The 22,330-nt window shown below is 39.2% G+C and overlaps 1 protein-coding gene across 2 annotated transcripts in view; it reads left to right on the top strand.

Moving 5' to 3' along the window:
* Nucleotides 1-3,402: 3,402 nt before the first annotated feature.
* The window catches only part of myo10l3 (myosin X, like 3), a 45,630-nt gene continuing 26,702 nt past the window's right edge, over nucleotides 3,403-22,330 (top strand). For both annotated transcript variants that reach the window (XM_060877155.1, XM_060877154.1), the window contains exons 1-8: nucleotides 3,403-3,579; nucleotides 16,445-16,555; nucleotides 17,696-17,883; nucleotides 18,090-18,224; nucleotides 18,351-18,489; nucleotides 18,712-18,796; nucleotides 20,102-20,208; nucleotides 20,863-20,992. In XM_060877155.1, the coding sequence (XP_060733138.1) occupies nucleotides 3,559-3,579; nucleotides 16,445-16,555; nucleotides 17,696-17,883; nucleotides 18,090-18,224; nucleotides 18,351-18,489; nucleotides 18,712-18,796; nucleotides 20,102-20,208; nucleotides 20,863-20,992 (916 nt within the window). In that variant the 5' untranslated portion in view covers nucleotides 3,403-3,558. The remainder of the gene's footprint in view (nucleotides 3,580-16,444; nucleotides 16,556-17,695; nucleotides 17,884-18,089; nucleotides 18,225-18,350; nucleotides 18,490-18,711; nucleotides 18,797-20,101; nucleotides 20,209-20,862; nucleotides 20,993-22,330) is intronic.

The following is a 22,330-nucleotide window of genomic DNA, read 5'->3' as shown; positions in this document are numbered from 1 at the left end:
AACCAGACTCAAAAACAGATACAAAAACATCTGTCAGTACACTTGAGCTTTTATGTTTGGTAAAAAAAAACACAAAAAACATACAAACATGACATGAACCAAAGACACTGTAAGTTCTATTGCAGCTTGTGACATGCTGATTCCATGTATATAGATAACAGGGTTGTCCGCGTACATTTGTATGTTAATGTTGGGACAGACAAATAAAAGATGACTCAGTCTTAGTCACGCGCTCGCTGCATTGAGTCGTCACCCAGGGCTTACAATATAGACTGTGTCTGTTTCGCGAGCTAAGCAAAAATACTCAGTAAATTGGTTTTATTAACCTTATAACTTGTTTTTACTTGCCACCATCGCCTTTGGATTGCTCATTAGAGATAGAAGTTACAGATAAATAGCAATTTAAAACTGTTTATTTATTTATTTTTTTCTGTTTCTATACTTCTGTAAAGCTGCTTTGAGACAATGTGAATTGTTAAAAGAATTTAATTGATGCCCAGGCCACAGAGCTTAGTGATCATTTTGGACAGGATGAGTATTTTAAAAACTGTGTGGCTTTAAAAAAGCTCTGACTCCTGCTGTAGTCTTTACTGTCTGAGGTGCCAACAAAAAGCCTGTACCATTTGATCAAAGTAGGTGTTGAGGATCATAAAAAAGAAAAAAAGAACAAAAACAAAAATCAAAACAGTGGCACATGAGTTAAACGTTTCCACTGTCTAATGTCCTTCACACATTTCTCAACTTTATTAAGCTGGCGTCTCTTTCTGTGTGTGTGTGTGCATGTGTGTGATTGCGTGTGTGTGTGTGAGAGAGAGAGAGAGAGAGAGAGAGAGAGAGAGAGATGTCACCCAATTCCATATTCCCAACAGATTTCCATTTACCATTTGGAGCCCTGAGCTACATTAATTTGAGACAAATCCTCATAACTTAAAACACTGTAAAACACTGTGTATGTGTGTGCATGTGTGCATGTGTGTGTGTGTGTGTGTTTGTGTGTGCATGTGTGTGTGCATGTGCGTGTGTGTGTTTGTGTGTGTGCATGTGCGTGTGTGCAGATGGAGCACAAATCTCTCAGTGTGTGACCGCAGGGATTCAACTGCAAGGCTTTAATGTAGTTATAATTAACCCATTAGCATAATCGAGTTAATGATTCCGAGTCATTCAGTCTTTATAACGTGGAATAATATAATTTTTTATAATGTGGATATATTGTAATATCCTTAGGTGCAGATATACCTGTATGTATATACAGACATAGACAAATGGAGATAGATTAACATGAACCTTAATTTATATAAGCCGAGAGGACCACCTTACTCAGTGACAACAGACTGACCTCAGAACACTGCTCCCTACTGGACAACCTTGTCTAGGTATTTCTTGTAACACTTAACATCTCTGAATGTTTCCTCTTAGTTTGAGTCCTGGGCTTCAACTGTGAAGACATTTGTTGCATTTGTTGTTAAAAAGGATAAAGAAAAATAAAGACCAGAGAGCTGGCTATGGGAGAAAGATTGCTTTATTGGGTATAGCCATTAATTTCAATTTCAATTCAATTTATTTGTATAGTGCTTTTCCAGCATTTAGCAGACGCCCTTATTCAGAGAGACTTACATTTTATCTCATTTTATATAACTGAGCAATTGAGGGTTAAGCGCCTGGTGGACTTGGGAATCAAACGTGGGAATCAAACCTACACCCTTCCGATCAGCTATATGTTTCAGCTAAGTCACTTGTGAATCACCAGCTTAATGAGATTAAAGGTTGTGTGAAAGACATCGGACAGTGGATGCTTACTAACTTCCTCCTGCTTTTACCAGGACCACAGGGAGCCTGAAGTAACTCTGGATGATCTTTCTGTTTCTCATAGGTTCTAATTTCTCACATTTATCATGTAGAAAAACGTCCAGAGATTTATTTGTGTAAGAATTCATGGCACCCTGAGTTTCACACTTTTTGAAAAATTAGAAAAAGGAAAAATGATAAAAATCTGACTTAGATTAATAAAAAAAATTATAATTTTTGTGTCACTATTATTTAGTCCACATATTGGTTCCTGACAATCAGTCTGTGTGTGTGTGTGTGTGTGTGCTTGTATGACATATTTCACTCAAATATATATTTCCCCAAACCTTAAGCTTAAATATTTCAATAATAGTACTCCAGACTGGACTATTGTAATGCATTACTAGGTAGTTGTCCAGCTGCCAGAGTTCTCACTAGGACAAGAAAGTATGACCATATAACCCCAATTTTATCATCTCTACACTGGCTACCTGTTAAGTTTAGAATTGATTACAAACTGCTGCTACTTACGTACAAGGCTCTTAACGGTTTAGCTCCCATGTATCTAACTAGTCTTCTAACACGTTACAATCCTTCACGCTCTCTGAGATCACAAAACTCAGGACTTCTGGTAGTTCACAGAATATCTAAGTCTACTAAAGGTGGTAGAGCATTTTCTTATTTAGCTCCCAAACTCTGGAATAGTCTTCCTGATAGAGTTCGGGGCTCAGACACACTTTCCCAGTTTAAATGTAGATTAAAAACTCATCACTTTAGTCAGACGTACACATAATACATCCCATAATATTGTGCACTATTATATCAGACTTGCACATTTTATGAAAAGCAATGTTAATCCCTCTCCACTGCTTCTCTCTTTCTACCCATCCCGAGGCATCCAGAAATTGTACCAGCTCTGACCGTCTTCCATGTGATGAAGATTTTGGACCTCCACTGAGATGAGGGCGACTCTGTGAGAATCCTGAGACATCTAGAGATCTACCAGCTCCAGTTAGACTCTGCTATACTAAAGAGGAGATGTGAACTCCATGTGAACTCCAACAACCTCCTCATCAATACAACATTTATCAGACTGTATATTTATAATCACACCCCCAGTGTCACCCAGATGAGGATGAGGTTCCTCCTTGAGTCTGGAGTTTTTCCCCCACAGTCACCTGAGTCACCTCAGACTTGTTCATTAGGGATAAATACAAACACATTTAAATATATCTAATATTAATCTAGAATTTTTGTTTAATATTCATCTTTGTATAATTTAAAACTTTTTGAATTTTGTTTCTTATGTTCTGTAAAGCTGCTTTGAGATAATGTCCATTGTTAAAAGCACTATACAAATAAATTTGAATTAAATTCAATTCTAAATTTTACAAATGTTAACGTAATATTTCTATGGTAATTTTATATTTCCGTTATGTTAATGAGGTGAAGAGTAATCACTGAAAGTCTTTAAAGAGAACAGAAGCTCAGCAGCTCCCACTGAACATCACACTGCTCTCCATCTGCTCTGTTCTAACCGGGCGTGGTCTGCGGGTGATTGACGTGTCAGTAAGCCCCGCCCCTCCGAGTTCGCAGCACAAAGCGGCAGCAGCATCTCAGCGGTGCGACATTTCAACTCCGCTCACTTCACAAAAACCGAATAAAAACTGAACAAACTGCGCGGAATCACAGCGCACAAACTGGAAGGAATTTTTCCTGCTCAACTTCTTATTTCTGTTCAAGAGTGAATGGAAATACGCTTGAAAACGGACAATGGACACCTTCTTTGTTGAGGTAAGCAGTAACTTATTCATATGAAATTAAACCTACCGACAATCACTGCGTGTGAAGGAAGAGAATATTATTACTAATAAACACTGATGGAAACAAGAACACACAAAACACATATAACGTGGTCTATAACTGAATGGACCTGAGAGATCCGGTGATTATCAGTAATACATAGAGGTTCAGGTCAATTTCAGTACTGGTTCAGGTTCAGGTCAATTTCAGTACTGGTTCAGGTTCAGGTCAATTTCAGTACTGGTTCAGGTTAGTTTCAGTACTGGTTCAGGTTCAGGCCAGTTTCAGTACTGGTTCAAGTCAGTTTCAGTACTGGTTCAGGTTCAGGTCAGTTTCAGTACTGGTTCAGGTCAGTTTCAGTACTGGTTCAGCTTCAGGTCAGTTTCAGTACTGGTTCAAGTCAGTTTCAGTACTGGTTCAGGTTCAGGTCAGTTTCAGTACTGGTTCAGGTTCAGGTCAGTTTCAGTACTGGTTCAAGTCAGTTTCAGTACTGCTTCAGGTTCAGGTCAGTTTCAGTACTGGTTCAGGTCAGCTTCGGTACTCGTTCAGGACAGCTTCAGTACTGGTTTTGGTCTGTTTCAATACTGGTTCTGGTTCTGGTCAGTTTCAGAACTGGTTCTGGTCCGTTTCAGTACTGGTTCAAGTCAGTTTCAGTACTGGTTCAGCTTCAGGTCAGTTTCAGTACTGGTTCAAGTCAGTTTCAGTACTGGTTCAGGTTCAGGTCAGTTTCAGTACTGGTTCAGGTTCAGGTCAGTTTCAGTACTGGTTCAAGTCAGTTTCAGTACTGCTTCAGGTTCAGGTCAGTTTCAGTACTGGTTCAGGTCAGCTTCGGTACTCATTCAGGACAGCTTCAGTACTGGTTTTGGTCTGTTTCAATACTGGTTCTGGTTCTGGTCAGTTTCAGAACTGGTTCTGGTCTGTTTCAGTACTGGTTCAAGTCAGTTTCAGTACTGGTTCAGGTTCAGGTCAGTTTCAGTACTGGTTCAGGTTCAGGTCAGTTTCAGTACTGGTTCAGGTTCAGGTCAGTTTAAGTACTGGTTCAAGTCAGTTTCAGTACTGGTTCAGGTTCAGGTCAGTTTCAGTACTGGTTCAGGTTCAGGTCAGTTTCAGTACTGGTTCAGGTTCAGGTCAGTTTCAGTACTGGTTTAGGTCAGTTTCAGTACTGGTACAGGTTCTGGTCAGTTTCAGTACTAGTTCAGGTTTGGGTCAGTTTCAGTACTGCTTCAGGTTCAGGTCAGTTTCAGTACTGGTTCAGGTCAGCTTCGGTACTGGTTCAGGTCAGCTTCAGTACTGGTTGTGGTCTGTTTCAATACTGGTTCTGGTCAGTTTCAGAACTGGTTCTGGTCCGTTTCAGTACTGGTTCAGGTCTGTTTCAGTACTGGTTCAGGTTCTGGTCAGTTTCAGTACTGGTTCAGGTCAGCTTCAGTACTGGTTCTGGTCCAGACCAGTTTCAGTACTGGTTCAGGTTCAGGTCAGTTTCAGTACTGGTCCAGACCAGTTTCAGTACTGGTTCAGGTCAGCTTTAGTACTGGTTCAGGTCAGTTTCAGTACTGATCCAGATCAGTTTCAGTACTGGTCCAGATCAGTTTCAGTACTGGTCCAGATCAGTTTCAGTACTGGTTCAGGTCAGTTTCAATGCTCCTTTGCATTTAGGGTTGGATAATATTAGTAGTACTCTGAGGGTTTGGGTTAGTTTCAGTAATATATTGAAAGATTGAGTTCAGTATTACACTGAGGGATCAGCTCTGTTTCAGAACTGGATTGGGACGGTTTAAGTATGATACTAAGGGCTTGGGTCATTTTTGGTTTTTCAGTACCACAGTGAGGGTTTGGAAAACACACACACACACACACACACACACACACACACACACACACACACACTCACACTCACACTCTTTGAAATGGAATCCTGCAGTATACTATATCTTTGGGCTACTTAAATCTCCATCCTCTAAAAATCTCTCAACAACGCCTGAGGACTGTGATATCATGTTCAGTCATGCTGTGTGTGACTCTTCCTTTCTCTCTCTCTCTCTCTCTCTCTCTCTCTCTCTCTCTCTCTCTCTGGATTGGCTGGCAGAAAAAGCACAGAATGGCCACACCCACATTATTCACTGAGATAAATGATTCATTTGACATGTCACATGTTAAGTTCTTCATACTGTGTATGGGTTATAGTAAGAGTCCAGTGAGGACCTAATTCTGAAATTATACACATCAATATTCAGACTTCATGCATAACTACAGACTATTCAAACTATTCAGAAGCTACAGCGTTACAAGCAAGCGGTGGAGTTTGTCTAATAGAGTCATGCTACAGTTACAGAGAACTGATCCTGACCTTTAGCTTGTTTTTCTATATTAGAACTAAAAAGACTAAAAGATTTGAAAGTTGAATATTTACACAATGTAATATTGTATTGACCTGAAACTTGCAGTCATGGAGATAATGTAGAACACCATCTTAAACTGGGCTGAACCTGGGCCGAACCTGGGCCATGCAACAGGACAATGATGTCCAACATACCAGCAAATCTGAATGACTTGTGAAGTTTGGAATGGATATGTTAAACCCAGACCAAAACCCCAGCGAGATCCTGTGTGGGATTTTAAGAGATTTGTGTAAATTAATTCCTGAAGTAATGTTGTTAAGAAGAGATGGGCATAGTAAGTAAACTGACGTAAGACACTGATAAACTCCTACAGAAAGCATCGGGTTATTTTTGCTAAATGTTATACACACAGTATAACAGAATTGTACTGTGTACTTATTTTTCTCACTGGGTTTCTTTTTGGAATAATTAAATACACAATTGAAATCTGGTGTTTTTTTGTTGTCATCTGAGGTTATTTGTTTCTAGAAGTTGGTGAAGATGAAACTAGTTATTTAGGCCCAGATAAATGAAAACATAGAATTAAAGGAGGGTGTGCTTTCTTTTCCCTATGACAAATTCCGGAGATCAATTTTAAATCTATGAATTAATCCCTATTTAAAGAGTCAGAGGTGACAGTGGTGAGGAAAAAACTGGGAACCAGTTTGAAAAGAGAACCTCATCCTCATCTGGGTAACACCTGAGAGTGGGATTATAAATCATTATAAACATTGAGAGTGGGATTATAAATCATTATAAACACTGTCAGTAGGATTATACATCATTATAAACACTGAGAGTGGGATTATAAATAATTATAAATGCTGACAGTGGGATTATAAATCATTATGAACCTTGAGAGAGGGATATTATAAATCATTATAAACACTGAGAGTGGTATTATAAATCATTATAAACACAGAGTGGGATTATAAATCATTATAAACACTGAGTGGGATTATAAATCATTATAAACACTGAGTGGGATTATAAATCATTATAAACACTGAGTGGGATTATAAATCATTATAAACATTGAGACTGGGATTATAAATCATTATAAACACTGAGAGTGGGATTATAAATCATAAACACTGATTATAAATTGTAAGCGAAGTTGTAACAAACTGAAGCTATTAATTGTTCATTGATGAATTCTTGACTGCTAAATTCTTCACAGAAAAAAGAAACAAGTCAGAACTTTAATAGATTAAACACAGAAAATGCTAATTAATCTAAATCTACATAGAAAGAAAAATGAAATGTACGCCACATGCAGTGCGACAGAGTGTCTGACTGGAGAGCTGTGGGTTTGAGGCTTTGGTCTGAAAATGATAACATTGCATACAGCTGCTCTGTTTTATGTTTAGAATCCTGAAGGATTGGAAGCTGGATTTAAATTCCTCACTATAACTAGATGTCAGCAGCTGGACTGACAGATCTGACCTTACATGACTTTGAGCTGATTATAGCATGTTGCTCAGGATAGATTTAGCATGTTGAAGGAAATGCTGAGAAGTGATTTCTGTATGATTTGTGATCTCTCTTTGACTATTTTTGTCCTGTTGATCATCTCAGTTTTACTGATGTTTAGGCAAGTTGTTTTATATAGCACATTTCCTACACAATGGTAATATAAGTGCTTTACTTTAAGGAAAGTAAAATTATTCTAAAACAATAATCACAACAATAAAGAAGGAATTTAAAAACTTTTAAATGATTTATAAATTGATTTAAAATGAAATTAAAACAATCAAATAAAATCAAATACAATTTTGTCACATACACACAGAGAGTAAAATATTATACACAGAGTTTTGAGTCTAGATTTAAACGTGGCTAATGTTTTAACACATCTGATCTCTTCTGGAAGCTGTTTCCATACTGTGAGCAGCATAAGAGCTAAAAGCAGATTCCCCTTGTTTGGTGTGAACCCTTGTTATCTCTAACTGACTCCATCCTAATGATCTGAGTGGTCTGTTTGGTTTATATTCAGTGAGCATATGTATTTAGGGCCATTGAGTGATTTTATAAATGAGTAAAATTACTTCATAGTGTTCATAGTACACACACTTTTGTAAATTACTCCTATATTACCATTTTATTTAATTTATTTAACTCATGTAAAAACTGTATATCCTGCACTTGCTGCTATTGCACTCTGGTTAGACCTAAACTGCATTTCGTTGCCTTGTACTTATACATGTGTAATGACAATAAAGTTCAATCTAATCTAATCTAATCTAATCTAATCTAATCTAATCTAATCTAATCTAATTCTATATATCAATTCTATATATAACTGGAAGCCAGTGTAATGACCTGAGGACTGTTGTGATATGCTCTGATTTTCTGGTTCTAGTCAGAACCCTTGCAGCAGCGTTCTCCATGGGAAGGTCAGTGAGGAGACCATTACAATAGTCCACCCTGCTTGTGATAAAGGCATAGACAAGTTTATCAAGTCACAGCTTGATGTACACCGGATTTTTTATTCCACCCTTATTCTTCTCTCTGCAAGGTGGGAGACATGACTGGGCGTCTGAAACCACTTCCTGCTTCCTCACTTCCTGCACCTGCAGGAAATGAGTGGAGTTTTAGGCTGTAAAAATCAGACCTATTAACAGATTAATGAGCTGTCAGGCTAACAGAACATACGCAAAGGCTACCATGCTACTGTGTTTTAGCAAAATAATGTCCACAGGCTAATATGCTACTTGGATACAATAAAAACACTAAGGCAGGTCATACTCATGGACTGCTGTCTCATTTTATTTGAATGACAGAAACACATTCATGTCCTTCCTGTGAGGATGAGACACCCCCCTCATTAACCTTAATACACACCCAACAGTGATGTGACTCCTGACCTCGGCTGATATCACACACACACCCAGCACCGCCACAGTGTCCAAAACGTATCTCAGGTTATATATTATTTAGTATTTTTAGATAAATACTAAAACACACTTCATTTGATCCATAATACAAATAAACTTTTCTGATGGATCACATGCCTCATTTCCTGTGACCTCATCTCTCACCCTCTGTCCTGACAACAACAATTATGTGTTTTTATAATTTTTTATAGTGAAAATTTTCTGTGGAACTCTGCACTTTAATTTCTGATCATGTGATTACTCATAATCCTCAGTAAGTCAGCATGTCCCTATGTATCCAGCACTAGTAGAATGGATTTTGTGTCTGTGTGTATTGTTCAGGTTTTGTTGTTTTGTTCAGGTTTTGTTGTATTGTATTGTTCAGGTTTTGTTATATTGTATTGTTCAGGTTTTGTTGTATTGTGCTCACACTGAGATTTGAGAATGAAGTTAAAGGTCACAGGATACAGAAGGAATTCCGAGCTCTTGTGTTTCAGCCCAAAATAATGTCCAGCATTCCACTGTAAGAGTGTGTGGAGTGCGTGGGTTTAAGAAGCTACATACGTTTAAGGCAAACACACACACACACACACACACACACACACACACACACACACACACACACACACACACACAATCTGATTTTATTGTATAACAGAACATTGGTAATAGAACACATTCTATCGTATATAGTGTAACAGCCCATTTACAGTAGTGTACAGCAGACACTTCACATTGCAATAAGTAATCATTAATATGTTAAAGTTTATTGTTAGGAAACATTTCTCTATGATGTGGTGAAGAATTGTCCAGTGTCAGCACTTTGTACCAGTCAGAGTTAAAGCTGAAGTGTTCCTACATCTTCAGGACACTGAAGTTTACACTTCTATGTGGTTTCTCAGTTACATGAAGAGAGATAATAAAGAGAGGCTGGAGAGAGAACAACCGCTTATAGCAGCTATAACATAAGTCACATTAGGAACTTGTTAAATCAACGTTCTACAGCAATTAATGTAAATATAAATAGATAAACAAAGATATTTATTGTTTTAAATATGAATTGTAGTTGTTGGTAAATTGCAGTGGTGGGATTGGGGATGTTCAGTCAGATATTTACAGTAAGACTATAAATATAAATGTATAGTAACACTTGTTGTGGAAGGTTTGAGACTGGTAGCACAGGCAAGAGTAAAATTTGTACTGCTGCTGTGCAACAGGATCCAAAACTCCTCGTGTAGCATGAGCGAGTCAGGGCCCCGATCATTGTTTACATCAAGATTTTATAGACAGGATTCAAACAAAGAAAAAGCAAAACATCACAACCATTGGCTTAAATGCACAACACTTGCTCATGTCCTGATCAAGCTAATCTTGTCTTACCAAAGTTTACTAGAAGCTGTTTATGAGTCCCGCCAACTCGTATCCAGTCCCTCTGTCCTTGTCATAATCTAAGTAAACAACCGCTGGCAATGACAGTTTCTAGTCACAATATCTACCAGTCATATGCACACAAGGCCTTACAAACATCTCTAGAGTAAAAACACTCTACACTTGTTAATTATTTTCCTGTAACAGAAGAACATAGTGTAGATTATTAGATATTAATTCCACCATGAGCTCTGATGTGAATATTACAAAGTTTAATCTCACTGATCATGTGACCTTAATCCTACACACACTCATTATATAACACTGACAACAGCATGACGTGTGTGTTACGTCTTGTTAAAGAGAAATAAGTTGCTGATAAAATGGCTGAGAGTTGTTATTCTTAAACATCATAATTCTCCAGTAATTCTAGAATAATTCTAAATTAAATGAATAAATGTTCATTTTAACATTTTTACCATTTTGCTCTGGTGGTTTTCAAAATGTTTGTAATCTTTATTTTTTTGCAAATAATTTTACTTTTGTTTTTAGGAGAATTTTAGAGATTCCCACTTCATTAATAGGTTTCTGAATGTTCCCTCAACCTTGATGTTTCTAAAGTTATGTCCTATGTGTGTGTGTGTGTGTGTGTGCGCGCGTGTGTGTGTTAATAGTTAATGAGGATTGATACGGCCGAGTGTCAGATTTCCTCTCACATCGATCTCTCAGCTCAGACAAACTGCTCCCTCATGGCTACATTCAGCTCTAGTACATTGATGATTAGCACAGAATGTGTGTGTGTCTGTGTGTAATTGTGTGTGAGTGTGTGTGTGTGTGTGTGTGTGAGTATTTATCTGACAATACAACAACAGGAAATGACCACATGCCTCATTCCTGTTTTCTTTATATCTGCCTCCGGTTTTGCATTCCCAGCCTGTGTGTGTGTGTGTGTGTGTTTGTGTGTGTTTGTGTGTGTGTGTGTGTTTGTGTGTGTGTGTTTGTGTGTGTGTTTGTGTGTGTGTCTGTGTGTGTCTGAGTCGAAAGACTATTTATTTTAGAATGACAGAAAAGTGTGTGTGTGAGGTAGAGATCAGTAAATTATTAGTACAGCACTGATATCATTAATTAAACATAAACATTAAATTATTTATTTTAATCATGTATAAAGCTAATTATTAAGTAGAACTTGTACACTTGACTGAGCTGTTTAATAAAACATGACAGAAGCAATGATTCAGACATCAGCTTCACCTCTCAGTTTCACGTGATATGTTTGTGTGTTTTCTATTAAACACATTTTGCTGAGTTGATTAAGCCTCAGTGTACAATTGGAAGGTGCATATAAATTATTCATGAATTATTCATAACTACACTCTCCAGTGTCACCAGATTAGGATGAGGTTCCCTTCTGATTTTGGTTCCTCTCAGAATTTCTGTAAAGCTGTTCTGGGACAATTTCTATTGTTAAAAGATACAATATACAGTGGATTAAATGAAAAGGGGTGGAATAGAACAGTCCCAAGTTCTCCAGAGGACCTTTTAGTGGAGGTGTAGAGACAGATACAGAGATTATAACTGAATGGTATCGAATCAGATACAGGAGAAACCTCAGGAGACTTGAGGGCTGAGTTTGGTTTATATTTAAGGACTTTGGCAGACACCATAATCCAGAGTGACTTATCTGGTGTGTTTCTTATCCTATTTCTCATTTTTCTTTCTTTCTGAAAATATAGAACAGTGAGTATGAGCAGTTCTTTTTCTCCCTTATGTCCTGATGTTTCTTGTGTACATCCTCGGTCTTACTGTATTTGTGGGAATGTTCAGATCATTTTAACAGCTTCACATGCAGGACTTGAGCCCTCATATGTGCTGGAGATACAAAACCACATATTTGCTGGAGACAAATCTGCATTGCATTCTGGGATTTTGGGTCCAGCATTTGCGTCAATGTTGTCACTACTTTGACACTGCTGTGCTGTATATGACGTAACATGATGTGGAATGATGGTGGAAGGTTTCTCAGTGATGTTCTATAGGTTTTGAGGTGGTCAGATTTGGTGGTACTTTGTTCTTCTCCACAAGGCTGCTGGAGGTTCCTGCATAAATCAGCAATGGAGGGTCATACACAGGGTCATGGCCACTAAACACCACCGTAGGGAGGGACATTCCTTCCTGAGAGGGACAACACCTGTTTTATTTACTAAAAGCTCTGTGTGGATTGTCACTTGTAATTTCAGGCAGAAATACAGAGCTGCTTGGAGGAAAGAGGTGTGGTGTGTGTGTGTGTGTGTGTGTGTGTTGGATTCTGTATCCTGTATCCTGATTAAACATTGGTATGGGTTAAGTCTGTAATAAACTCAGAAATGATGCTGACCTCTCAGAGCTCTTTGTTTCACAATTACGCTGGACCACAAACTGTTGTAGAAAGGACATTATTTATATAATTTACATTATTTCCTGTCCAGTGTCACCCAAATGAGGATGATGTTCACTTCTGAGTCTGGTTCTTAACAAGGTTTCTTCCTCATATCATCTCAGAGAGTTTTTCCTCACCACCTTCACCTCAGGCTTGATCATTAGTGATAAATGTTAAAGATAAATGTAGTATTTTTGTTTGTTTGTATACTAAGCTGCTTTGAGACCATGATCATTATTAAATCATCTCTTTAGTCAGGTGAGAACTCGCGCTTTGGCTGACTCTGATTTCATCCCACTTCCAAGTGAAGGGATAAAGTGGTTTCTTGCTTCATTCGGAAACAGATAGTCGCTTTATTTATCTTTTGCTTTTTGATTGTTTTATCATTTAATGTGAGAAAAAACAAATGAACCAGAAGAATCAATCTGTGATCTCTCAGCCTCAGGATTTACTCTGTGTAATTTATAATAGTCAGAAGTAGAAGACGGGATAGTGTGTAATTTAGATAAAAAGTCTTTATTGATCGTAAACCTGAAGTTAAAATTCTCTCTGCCTCCTTTTCTTTTTATCAGTGTTAGAGGAATGTGTAGAATTCAGCAGCTGAACAGCAGGAGATCGTTTACTGACTCAACACGTCACCAACAGTGACCTCTTACTTTAGCATTTATCTGTGTTGGGGGGAGGGGGGGATTCCTTTCAGCTTTGGGAAGTGCTCTGCTTTTCAGCTGGGATGGAGACAGACTCATCGACTGAGTGATCATTTACACACTTCCTGTTTGATGATGTCATTGTTAATCCTTCCTGAGAGTTAAAAATAAAAATAGATCCTGAGATCAAGACCTGGAACTGACACAGTGTAAGAAGTGTTGGTGCGATGGAATGGAACACTTTACTGGGTAATATGGTAATGTGTAGGGGTAGTGTGTAGGGGTAGTGAGCAGGGGTAGTGAGCAGGGGTAGTGTGTAGGGGTAGTGTGTAGGGGTAATGTGTAGGGGTAGTGTGTAGAGGTAGTGTGTAGGGGTAGTGAGCAGGGGTAGTGTGTAGAGGTAGTGTGTAGGGGTAGTGAGCAGGGGTAGTGTGTAGGGGTAGTGAGCAGGGGTAGTGTGTAGAGGTAGTGTGTAGGGGTAGTGAGCAGGGGTAGTGTGTAGGGGTAGTGTGTAGGGGTAATGTGTAGGGGTAGTGTGTAGAGGTAGTGTGTAGGGGTAGTGTGTAGGGGTAGTGAGCAGGGGTAGTGTGTAGAGGTAGTGTGTAGGGGTAGTGAGCAGGGGTAGTGTGTAGGGGTAGTGTGTAGGGGTAATGTGTAGGGGTAGTGTGTAGAGGTAGTGTGTAGGGGTAGTGTGTAGGGGTAATGTGTAGGGGTAGTGTGTAATATGGTAGTGTGTAGGGGTAGTGTGTAGGGGTAGTGAGCAGGGGTAGTGAGCAGGGGTAGTGTGTAGGGGTAGTGAGCAGGGGTAGTGTGTAGGGGTAGTGTGTAGGGGTAGTGTGTAGAGGTAGTGTGTAGGGGTAGTGTGTAGAGGTAGTGTGTAGGGGTAGTGTGTAATATGGTAGTGTGTAGGGGTAGTGTGTAGGGGTAGTGTGCAGGGGTAGTGTGTAGGGGTAGTGTGTAGGGGTAGTTTGCAGGGGTAGTGTGTAGGGGTAGTGTGTAGGGAACACAGCTGTGTTAACATATGGGTAAATATAAAAATAGAATGATAGACAGGAAAAATTAGAATCCTTTTAAGAGAGAATAGAAACAGCTAGATAAAGAAAGTAGTGTGTAGGGGTAGTGTGTAATATGGTAGTGTGTAGAGGTAGTGTGTAGGGGTAGTGAGCAGGGGTAGTGTGTAGAGGTAGTGTGTAGGGGTAGTGAGCAGGGGTAGTGTGTAGGGGTAGTGAGCAGGGGTAGTGTGTAGAGGTAGTGTGTAGGGGTAGTGAGCAGGGGTAGTGTGTAGGGGTAGTGTGTAGGGGTAATGTGTAGGGGTAGTGTGTAGAGGTAGTGTGTAGGGGTAGTGTGTAGGGGTAGTGAGCAGGGGTAGTGTGTAGAGGTAGTGTGTAGGGGTAGTGAGCAGGGGTAGTGTGTAGGGGTAGTGTGTAGGGGTAATGTGTAGGGGTAGTGTGTAGAGGTAGTGTGTAGGGGTAGTGTGTAGGGGTAATGTGTAGGGGTAGTGTGTAATATGGTAGTGTGTAGGGGTAGTGTGTAGGGGTAGTGAGCAGGGGTAGTGAGCAGGGGTAGTGTGTAGGGGTAGTGAGCAGGGGTAGTGTGTAGGGGTAGTGTGTAGGGGTAGTGTGTAGAGGTAGTGTGTAGGGGTAGTGTGTAGAGGTAGTGTGTAGGGGTAGTGTGTAATATGGTAGTGTGTAGGGGTAGTGTGTAGGGGTAGTGTGCAGGGGTAGTGTGTAGGGGTAGTGTGTAGGGGTAGTTTGCAGGGGTAGTGTGTAGGGGTAGTGTGTAGGGAACACAGCTGTGTTAACATATGGGTAAATATAAAAATAGAATGATAGACAGGAAAAATTAGAATCCTTTTAAGAGAGAATAGAAACAGCTAGATAAAGAAATCAGGAAAGATTTTGGTGTGTGTTATAAATTAGAGGAAATTTATATACTGCTAATACCATTTTGGCCTTCATTTATAAGTTGTAGAGAAGCTTCAGTTCTTATCACACATTCAACACCTTTCTGGAGCTGAACAAGAGGGCGTGACAATGTGGAGGTGGGGGAGTGGGGGAGTGGGGATGGGTTTGGGGTTATTAGGTCATTTCCCGCTTGCTCATTAATTGATCCAGACCACTTACTGTTTAGTATATGATGTCATATATGTCTTATATACACTGAAAGCCTGTCTAACCACTTAGAGAAACTATTAGTCAGTCCAACAAATCAGAACACGAACACACACACACACACACACACACACTTACTTGTTTAGGGAGTCAAACACATTGTAGCTTTATGGGCTTTATCATGTACAATATTACCAAAAAGTAAAGTTTTATAAGATTTACTATCTGTAGTTCAATTCAATTCAATTCAAGTTTATTTGTGTAGCACTTTTAACAAGTGACATTGTCTTAAAGCAGCTTTACAGAACATAAACATAGAACAAAAGGTTAATATAAAGAATAATATTATGATTAATATAATACAAAATTCAAGATTAATATTAGATATATTTAAATGTGTATGTATTTATCCCCAATGAACAAGTCTGAGGTGACTCAGGTGACTGTGGGGAGGAAAAACTCCCTTAGATGGTAAAGGAAGAAACCTTGAGAGGAACCAGACTCAAAGGGGAACCTCATCCTCATCTGGGTGACACTGGGGGTGTGATTATAAATATACAGTCTGACAGTCTGTCCTTAAAGACCACATGGAGTTGACATCTCCTCTTAGTATGTCTGAATACTTCATGAAGCTGTATCTAACTGGAGCTGGTAGATCTCTAGATGTCTCAGGATCCTCACAGAGTCGCCTTCATCTCAGTGAAGGTCCTAAATCTTCATGACATGGAAGACAGTCGGAGCTGGTTCAATGTCTGGATGCCTCGTGATGGGTAGAAAGAGAGAAGCAGTGGAGAGGAATTAATGTAGCTGCTGTTCATAACATTAGCTAGAAATAGATGATTATGTGCATTTGACCAGATGTACTAGAGCACAAGATTATTATTACACCTGACTAAAGAGATATGTCTGTAAGCTACATTTAAACTGGGAAAAAGTGTGTCTGAGCCCCGAACACTATCAGAAAGACTATTAGTTATTATTGCTACTGCATGTACTACTACTAATATTTTTGAATTAAAAATAACATTCCTAAACCTCACTCTGTTGTTCCGTGTCTGTGTAGGTAATGGGAGTAAAATCTGATGGAGTCGAGGACTTATCGACTCTCACGGAGCTCAACACTCAGGCCATAATGCACAACCTCTACCTCCGTTACCATAAAGACCTCATCTATGTAAGACACACACACACACACACATATCCCCTTCAATTGAAGTTGCATCCAACTCCATGGCTATGATTAGAACCTGACAGGTCAATGCTGTAGGTCAAGTCAGTCTGCATTCATTATTCACAAAGAAAACAAACAACAGGAAAATCTTAGAACTAAGATGAAGAACAAACAACACTGAAAATAGGAAACAGAGTATAGAAAAAAAAATATATCTTTATAATTTTGCAAGTACTTGATATGTGGGTGAATTGAAGACAGACTGGACTGAAAGGGAGTGTGAACACAGCGTCGGTAAACCAAAGAATTATGATAGTGTAAACTGAGATTGGTCTAGACTGGAGTTCTCCGCTAGATTAATCCATAGGCTCAGGCTCATCGCAAATCTGACCTGACCTCTAAGCTTTACTAGGACTTAATCTGGGGGTAAAACTAAGACAAAGAATTAATCTGGGTTAAACTCCAGACTAGGATTTGATCCTTGGGTGAAGTTAAGACTTCTACTTGGCCCAGGATGAACTCTTGACTCTGACAATCTGAGTTAAACTCTAGACTGAACTTTGACTAGGATTACACTTGGTCTGGGGTGAACTCAAGACTGGAATTTAAATGTTACTTTAAACTGATATTTTATCTGAGAGTGGGACAGGGCTATAGGGGCTAAAAAGAGGATTCTGGAGTAAGTGTTGACAAAGGGCAATAGATTAGGACATAAACCAGAGGCATAAACTGTCACAACCTGATGCAGGGGCTGGGAGTTGATCAGAAGGAGAACTCAAGACTAGATTCACTTTAACTGTGAGACATCAATGCAGATCGAGAGCTTACGTTTCACACATCCATCTTGTGATAAGTGAATCCCTAAAGTCAACAATAGTTCTGTCTATAAATACAATACCTAATGTAGTTTCTGTACATTTTGTGGTCAATTAAAATGAGATTTCAGTGCTGCATGGATCCATTTGAGCTCATTACACAGAGATTATTGATTATTAACCAAAATAAAACCAGGACAGGAAGATAAATTAGATGTTAGACAGAAGTGTTCAAACAGTGTGTGTGTGTGCGTGTGTGTGCGCTCACGTGTGTGTGTGTGTGTGTGTGTGTGTGTGTGTGTGTGTGTGTGTGTGTGTGTGTGTTTAGACGAACATTGGCTCCATCCTGGCTGCAGTAAATCCCTATAAGCAGATCCACGGCCTGTATGATGGTGAGGCTGTACAGCTTTACAGTAAATGCCAGCTGGGTGAACTTCCTCCTCACATCTATGCCCTTGCTAACGAGTGCTACCGCTGCCTGTGGAAGAGAGCTGACAGCCAGTGTGTACTCATCAGGTAATGTACTCCCTACATGCTAAAGGTTCTGCCTTCCCCCTACAGCAGGGGTGTCTAATCTAATTCACAAAGCACTGAGACACAAAACATACCTGATTCCACATAATTAATCAGCTGATATTAACTTTCAGTTGTAATGAAAACTGCACTCACGCTGACCCTTTCATACATATGTGTGTATATGTTATGTGTGTGTGTGTGCACAGTGGAGAGAGCGGTGCTGGCAAGACAGAGAGTACAAAGCTGCTACTGAACTTTCTTTCTATAAAGAGTCAAGGTTCATCAGAAGCTGCAGTGTGTGAGAGATCCAACAGAGTGGAACAGGCCATTATACAGAGCAGGTAACACTCACACACACACACACACACACACACACACACACACACACACACAGAAACATAGAACATAATGTTCAAACACAGTGTGTGTGTGTGTGTTTGTGTGTGTGTGTGTGTGTGTTCTCTCAGTCCCATAATGGAGGCATTTGGAAATGCTAAAACAGTGTACAACAACAACTCAAGTCGCTTTGGGAAGTTTATCCAGTTGCACTTCTCTCAAAGCGGAAACATTCAGGGAGGCTGCATCACTCACTACCTCCTCGAGAAGGTTCTTTGTTTTATATTATTTATTTTTCAGTGCACTTTATTTGTTTGTAAGGTATGTTTATAGCTTCAGGTCCTACATTTCCTAATTCTGTTGATTAAAAATGAAGTTTTTCACTCAGACAGAACTTTCAGTTGTCAAGAAGTTATTAATAGAAAACGTCTGCGTCTTATTGAACTACACATTTAATATTCTGTGATTCATTCTGGTGGGGTTGTTTTTCAGAATCGGGTTGTTCGGCAGAATCCAAGAGAGAGAAACTATCACATATTTTACTCATTGTTGTCTGGAGCTGATAAACACCAAAGAGGTGAGTCTTTTTATGGTGGGGGAGGGGGGGAGGACACCGGTCAGTGGTTCTAAAGCAGCAACTAATCTATGTGACTCTGTGACTCTATGTGAACTTCAGTCTGGCTGTAGAACCCTTAGTTGTCTACAGGACAAGACAAGCAATCTCTTCTGAAAGTATTGGAACAACAAGACATATATATATATATATATATATATATATATATATATATATATATATATATATATATATATATATATATATATATATTTTTTTTTTTTTCCGCTATACATTGGAGACATTTATGAGATCAGACTCTGAGAAGTGCTGCTCAGTTTTATGTTAGTATTATTGTCCTGCTTTATGATGCATTTCTCTGTTAATTATTAGACAGAATGTTCCTGTAGACTTACACTAATTTACTGTTTTTTAACCTTTTATTCTACCAGATAAAATATCACTCACACTCATTCATTTTCTACCGCTTATCCGAACTACCTCGGGTCACGGGGAGCCTGTGCCAATCTCAGGCGTCTTCGGGCATCAAGGCAGGATACACCCTGGATGGAGTGCCAACCCATCGATTAAATATCAAATAAGTTAAATTAGTTATTCCATCATTTAGAAAAATCACTTTAAAAGCACATTTAATATCCTGTTTCCCAGTTGCACCAATGGAACAGACAGTATGAAGAATGCTCGAGACCGACGGCTGCAGATTCCTGTATGTTTGCACAGACATGTGTTGAGTCTGAGTGCTACATGCTCAATGGAGTCCAGAGCATGTAAACACTGAGAAGATGCCTAAATATATATCACATTATCACCGTCTAGCACAGACATTACAATGGAGGCAATTACCCTTTTTACCTCAAAAGGGAGGCAGGACTTAAAATATAAACCAGTGCATCACAATGAGCTTTAAATTCATCAGCTGCAGAAGATCCAGTTTAAGTCACCAAGAACTACTAAGTACAAACCTGAAAGGCCTTGATATTTCTGCTCTCCTTTTTCTAAAGTTGGATTTTAAGACCTTCACCCTGCCCCGTGGGGATTGGTGGTGATGCAACTATTTAGATAAAATTGTTGTCTCACTCTGTTTCTTTCATCAGGTCGATCTGTTTGGTGTCGATTTCTCACTACACCACTGGATTATTTCTTTTTCATGACATTAAAGATGGTGTTCTGTGTATTCAGTATTTGTACAGTGGCTCTGATGGACTTTCTCTCATAGGTGCCATCCTGTGGACAGATCTGCAAACTGATAAAATCCATTTCAACCTGTATTTAATGTAAATACTCATATGTGTGTGTTTGTGTGTGAAGACACGTATCTCCTGCTGGATTCTCCTGAGGATTATCACTACCTCAGGCAGTCAGGGTGTGTTCAGGATGGAAGTCTGGATGATAAACAGCTCTTCCTCAGTGTGATGGTGAGACACATTCGTCTTCTATTTGTATATAATTCTAATTCAGTAGGTGCACTTTTGGGAGTTTGTCTATATTTTATAGTTAATCCTATCTTACTACCACAACTGCACTGTTCTTACACCACATATTAATTCTCTATGACAATAGTGCAGGTTTATATTAAATGCACTCAATCTGATATGTTATCATTTCTATAACAACAGCTTATTCACAAGGATGTGGACAGCAGATTGTTAAAAAAGATATTGTATAAAAAAAAGAACTTGTGCAAACTTTGGCTCTAATTTAATCTTTGGATCTAAATTTAAATGTAAATATATATATATTCTATAATATTAATGTGAACTTATCCACTGTTAATGATATATTTTAATAAATTATTTTTATTACACTGTTCCACTGTTGATTATTTTCTTTTTGCAGAATGACTTCTATGAAAGTTAGTTTCAATGGTTGTGTTTTTAATCACAGCACCACTAGATGGCACTAGAGGGAGCATTTCACTGCTTGTCGTACTCTGTATGTATGTGTATGTGACAAATAAATTTTGATTTGATTTGATTTGAGGGTCGAGCGGAGGAAGGTTTATTCTTTTTTTGTATAATCAAATGCAATGGTGTGTGTGTGTGTGTGTGTGTGTGTGTGTCTGTGTCCAGACTGCTCTAAAGGTGATGGAGTTTAGAGAGGAAGAAATCCGTGATGTGTTTAAAATTCTGTCTGGAGTTTTACACATCGGCAACATTGAGTTCATGACAGCAGGGGGCGCTCAAATAACGTCTAAAGGAGGTCAGTACATTTTGTTTGTGTGTGTGTGTTACTGCCACCACAGTCACATTACAGTGGAGGAATGAGGAATGAGAAGTGAGGAAGAAGAGGTGTTCTGTTCTCTCAGGGAACGATGCTTACATTTCCATTTACAGATTTTAGCAGACTCCTCTTTTATCCAGAGCAACGTACAAAAGTGCTTTTAAGTCTCTATCATTAAATACATTAACTCTGGTTCACTAGGTTACAGACTTAAAGGTGCCCTTCCACACAAAACCGTTTTTACTTGTATTTTTTGATATGTGTTAGGTCCATATGTGTTTGTGTTGTGTCGTGAATGTGAAAACGAACTGTTAACTCCCCGGTCAGTTCTAGCCACTTAAAAGAAATAAGGGGAGAAATCAGGTCAGTTGGAAAAGCTGCTCAGTGTGACGTAGTAATGATCGAGCTCATTACTATTCATGAGCTCTCCCACTTGAGACCGCGCCCACAGTATTCGTGGAGCTCAGTGAGTTTCCTACACAGCAAGGATGGCTGAACGTCAACGGGCTTGTGAAGAAGCCGTTCTGCCGCAATTCAAGGTGATTGTAAACAAATTTCCTCTAGCCTAGGCTACTTATTGTGCTGGGTGAATGAATAGTCATGCTCTCATATTCTAGCGGTTAGCCAATCGGACCCAAGCAGCATAGCTCAATCATAGCTCAGCATAGCTTTGAATATTCATGAGCACTGGCGCAAATCGGGCTGAGTCTTCCTGCAGGCTTTCTATACCACAATAGAATGGCTTGAAACAAGGGAACCAAGGCATTTTTTCCACAAAAAAAAGTTACAGAGTCCATGGTAAACTTCAGACATTACCACAAAAGTAATGAAATACGTGTGGCAGGGCACCTTTAAGATACCATGAGTCGAAAAAACACTGTTCAAATTTTTATTTTTTATTTTTATTTTTAAATACATCAAACAGGGAAGAAAGTGATAGTTGAAGTGAATTCACTTCATGAATAAGTAGGTCTTCAACTGTCATTTGAAAATAGCCAGTGACTCAGCTGTCCAAACCCCTAGGGGAAGTTCATTCCACCACCTTAGTGCCAGAACAGAATATAGTCGTGTTGTATACTTGTCTCTTACCCTGAGAGATGGTGGGACCAGTGGAGCAGTGCTGTTGAGGTAAGAGGGAGCTGGTCCATTTTGGCTTTGTAGGCAAGCATCAGAGTTTTGAATCTGATGCCTGCAGCTAACGGAAGCCAGTGGAGGAGTGCCGCAGTGAACTGGTGTAAAGATCTTTGGCAGGTTGAAAACAAGCCATGCAGCTGCATTTTGGATCATTTGCAGAGGACGAATTGCGTTCATAGGTAG

The sequence above is a fragment of the Tachysurus vachellii genome, chromosome 8, assembly GCF_030014155.1.
Source record: "Tachysurus vachellii isolate PV-2020 chromosome 8, HZAU_Pvac_v1, whole genome shotgun sequence".
NCBI lineage: Eukaryota > Metazoa > Chordata > Actinopteri > Siluriformes > Bagridae > Tachysurus > Tachysurus vachellii.
This window is presented reverse-complemented; position numbering and strand designations above follow the sequence as displayed.